At 39.6% G+C, this 3,383-nt stretch overlaps 1 protein-coding gene across 1 annotated transcript; it reads right to left on the bottom strand.

The window, feature by feature from the left end:
* Nucleotides 1–1,449: 1,449 nt before the first annotated feature.
* Nucleotides 1,450–3,089, bottom strand: LOC104967547 (ladderlectin-like; the record flags this gene model as incomplete). Its single annotated transcript, XM_010797036.1, has 5 exons — nt 1,450–1,593; nt 2,044–2,143; nt 2,272–2,397; nt 2,602–2,693; nt 3,057–3,089. Coding segments are annotated over 5 exons (422 nt in total), but the record flags the coding sequence as incomplete, so codon positions are not given.
* Between the last annotated feature and the right edge of the window lie 294 nt (nt 3,090–3,383).

Raw genomic sequence — 3,383 nt, 5'->3', positions numbered from 1 at the left:
GACAAAAAAAACATTGTCAATGATCACACAAATAGGAGACTGCTAAAGGATTCCATGTTTGTTAAAACTATCATCCAAAATATTTAGTTAGCCCTATATTTAAAAATGTTAATATACCTCCAGGGACTTTACAATCTGTGCAGCTAACAGCACCCTCTGTACACAGTGCCATATATTTAGTATTTCTAAGGGTTTGATGGAGTCTAAATGTCGCCATCTGCTGGTCAACGTTATGAATTACAGCTATTGTTTTAGGAATAATTCAAGACAAGACATGAAACATTGAATCAAAAGATAATTGACCTTATCATTGTCATGAGTTGCATATTTAATACAATACATGCAATGAAACTGAAACAGACTTCTTGTGTCATTGTCCAAATGTTTGTGTTTGAGTCTGGGTTTAAAAAGTTAACTTTGTGTTATATTGTGATAATTTACTTTGTGAGGAGAAAGAAACAAATACCTTGTAATCAGTCTCTGAAGGTTAACGTGTGAAATAATTCATTTTAAATACAAATATTTGTCTTTTTTTAAGATTTTCATTCCAATTACAAGTCGGCATGAAACAATATAAGGCAGATACGTAGGAACTCTTTTTTTTGACCCATTGGACCAGAGCCATGGTACCTATAGAGAGGCGAAGTCACGCCCGTCTACTTCCGGTCCATGGGACCTTATTTCTGAAAAATGATGTATTGAAGTCAATGGAGAGAGAAAACGTATCTTTCGATCCCGTTTGAATTGTGCCATGATTTACACATATGATGTTTGTCAATCTTAACAAATCATTTCCATGTCAAAAAAGTCACAGTTTGTCGTAAAACTGCTACCTCCGAGACCCGACCACGGATAAGCGGGAGAAGATGGATGGAATTCCATATTTCCAAAATTATAACAAATTCAATCTAAATTCTTCTTCTTTCCTGTCGTGTTTGTTATTAAAATGTATTATCACAAAATAACGTGAAAAGGTACCAATAAAGGTTTCCTTTAACATCTGGATAAAGACTTGCCAATGGGAGGGCAATGGTTTCAGGCGTATATAAACATCTAAGATAATAATGGGAACATTTTTTAAGAGACTTGGGATGCACCCTGGGATAACCTGAGACAGGTTACACAGCTGTCTACACAATACCCACAGAGGAACAGCTTCAAGCTCCACTTCTGACCTTTGTGATCTGTATGTTTCACAGCCATTAGCTCCTTGTGATTTATCATACTTTGTATAGCACCTAAATCAGGGTCATAGCATTCATTCTGAGATGGTTCACAGGACATTATTTGAATTGTTTTGTTACATTTCTATCTGTGACCCAGGACTGTTGAGTCCACTTACTCTGAGATTAATAACCATTCATCTTCAACAACATTTAAACCAAGCACTAAAATAAAGATCACACAATATCCCATTCTTACTGGTTTTTATCAAAGAACAGTGAAGAATACACAATGATACATTCAGTAAGATATGGGTTGGCTTCAAACAGAAACAGAGCCCACATGTTCAGCCTGTAAGTTAACAGGTGAAAGGATTCTTGGAGCAGATGAAGCGCAGGCTACTGGTGCACTGGGTGTTACACCAACCATCTGAAAAGTTAAGGAAAAACAAAAGTGTTCAATAAATATGTTATTTAACAAGAGATGCACCACAATGTTCACTGTTATATCACTTGTTTTTCCTATCCAGAGTTAATCAGCAGGAAGGACAAAAAGAATGTCATGCTCGCTATGATCTTGGCATTGTCTCCTATCAGGACACATAAATACAGATATCTACTCTGTGAAAACAATGCAGGAACCCAGGTACAACATACACATCTCTCACAACTCTATTGATATATACATTCCCAGCTGGACAGACAAATATTACAATATCACAGCATTCATATTTTACATTATTTGATGAGGCTGCCCTTTTTGAACAAAGAGCCAGGCACCACCTTAACATACAGTTAATTAAACCTAATTAACACAATAGCAACATTTACAAGTAGGTTTTATACTATGTAACCAGTCAGATCAAACAGGTGTACTTACTGCTGGTGGTTAAGTACATGCAGGGGTAGCTGCTGGAGGAGGACTGGGAGTACCAGTTGGTGTAGTATAAGCCCTGACTATCAATCCACATCCAGCGGCTCTGAAACACAAAGAGCATGGCTGTAAGGAGGTGTTGTTGCAGTCTCTTTATCTGTTCTGCTGTTCTCTAGGACCCCCTCTAGACCAGGTCCTGGACTAGCTGCTGGTATCTCTTTCTAAAAAACAGACCTGCAGCCTGAAGCCTCCCAGCCATGCGTTGCTCAGACCGGATCTCTTTGTGATCTCCTGCAGGAAAGCGTACTCTCTGGGGTTGGTGGCCGAGGCCAGGTGGGCCCCCAGGCCGGTGCAGTGCTCCTGTGGGACAGAGGGGGCACATAGGGTTCTTTGTGGACATGCAGATAAACAGCTGTGTGATTTAATGTCTTCATTTACTTCCTTAAAGAATGGAATGGATATGAAAGATGACAGGAACAACACAGATCTACTTTTAAAGCCTCATACAAGTTCAATGTGTCTGCCTGCTCTCGATAACACAGTGAAGTGTTGCAGTAGTGTTACCTCAGCACTGAACCAGGTGCTGGCTGTGTTGCTGACGATGAAGCAGCGAGAGTTGTGGCTGTACCAGCCGTCAGGACAGTAGTTAAAGCGAGCTGCAGACACACAGAGAAGAGAGAGCTTTCACTGACTGAAACACACTCTGTTCAGCCTGCTGCACACACAGCTGCTCCACTGACACCAGCTTCAGTCTGCGTGGACCTCATGTGTTCACAGAACAGTTAGCAGGGGAGTAAGAGCTAGCAGGTTATAGTTATTAGCCTAACATGCAAACATACTGCTGTGGGGCTTCCAACAAGTCATGCTTTTACTCATTTTCCTCAAACTCTATATGGCAGGATATTTCGAGAGAGGTGTTTGACTTTTATTTAATCTTCTTTTTAATTGTACCATATTTCTTGCCATGACAATCATGAAGGGGAAAAAAGGGAAGATTAAAAGTGTTTTGTGGTTCTTACATTCAGGTGCTGCTGCCTCCTCCAACACCGGTGCTGCAGAGAAAGAGAGAACACAATGATCAGATGTATTGTGTAAAATATATGCAAGTATTTATATATGGTTATTACATTTTGGTCACATTTTGTTCATATTGTACGGAGCCCCCTAGGGGACATGGAGAGATATCGCAATACTTTTCATTTAGCTCAATGTACTTCCTGGTCAGTTCGGCAACACAGAAACCACAACAATGGAGCGGTTCATCGATTTTACTTTGAGCTTGGCCTTAAATATAAAGATATAACATCAGTGCTTGCTTTTGTGTAAATAAAAAATGTTTTAGATCT

The sequence above is a fragment of the Notothenia coriiceps genome, unplaced genomic scaffold (assembly GCF_000735185.1).
Source record: "Notothenia coriiceps isolate Sejong01 unplaced genomic scaffold, NC01 NC01_scaffold00037458, whole genome shotgun sequence".
NCBI lineage: Eukaryota > Metazoa > Chordata > Actinopteri > Perciformes > Nototheniidae > Notothenia > Notothenia coriiceps.
Note: the sequence above shows the minus strand (reverse complement) of the source record. Positions and strands in the feature narration are given on the sequence as shown.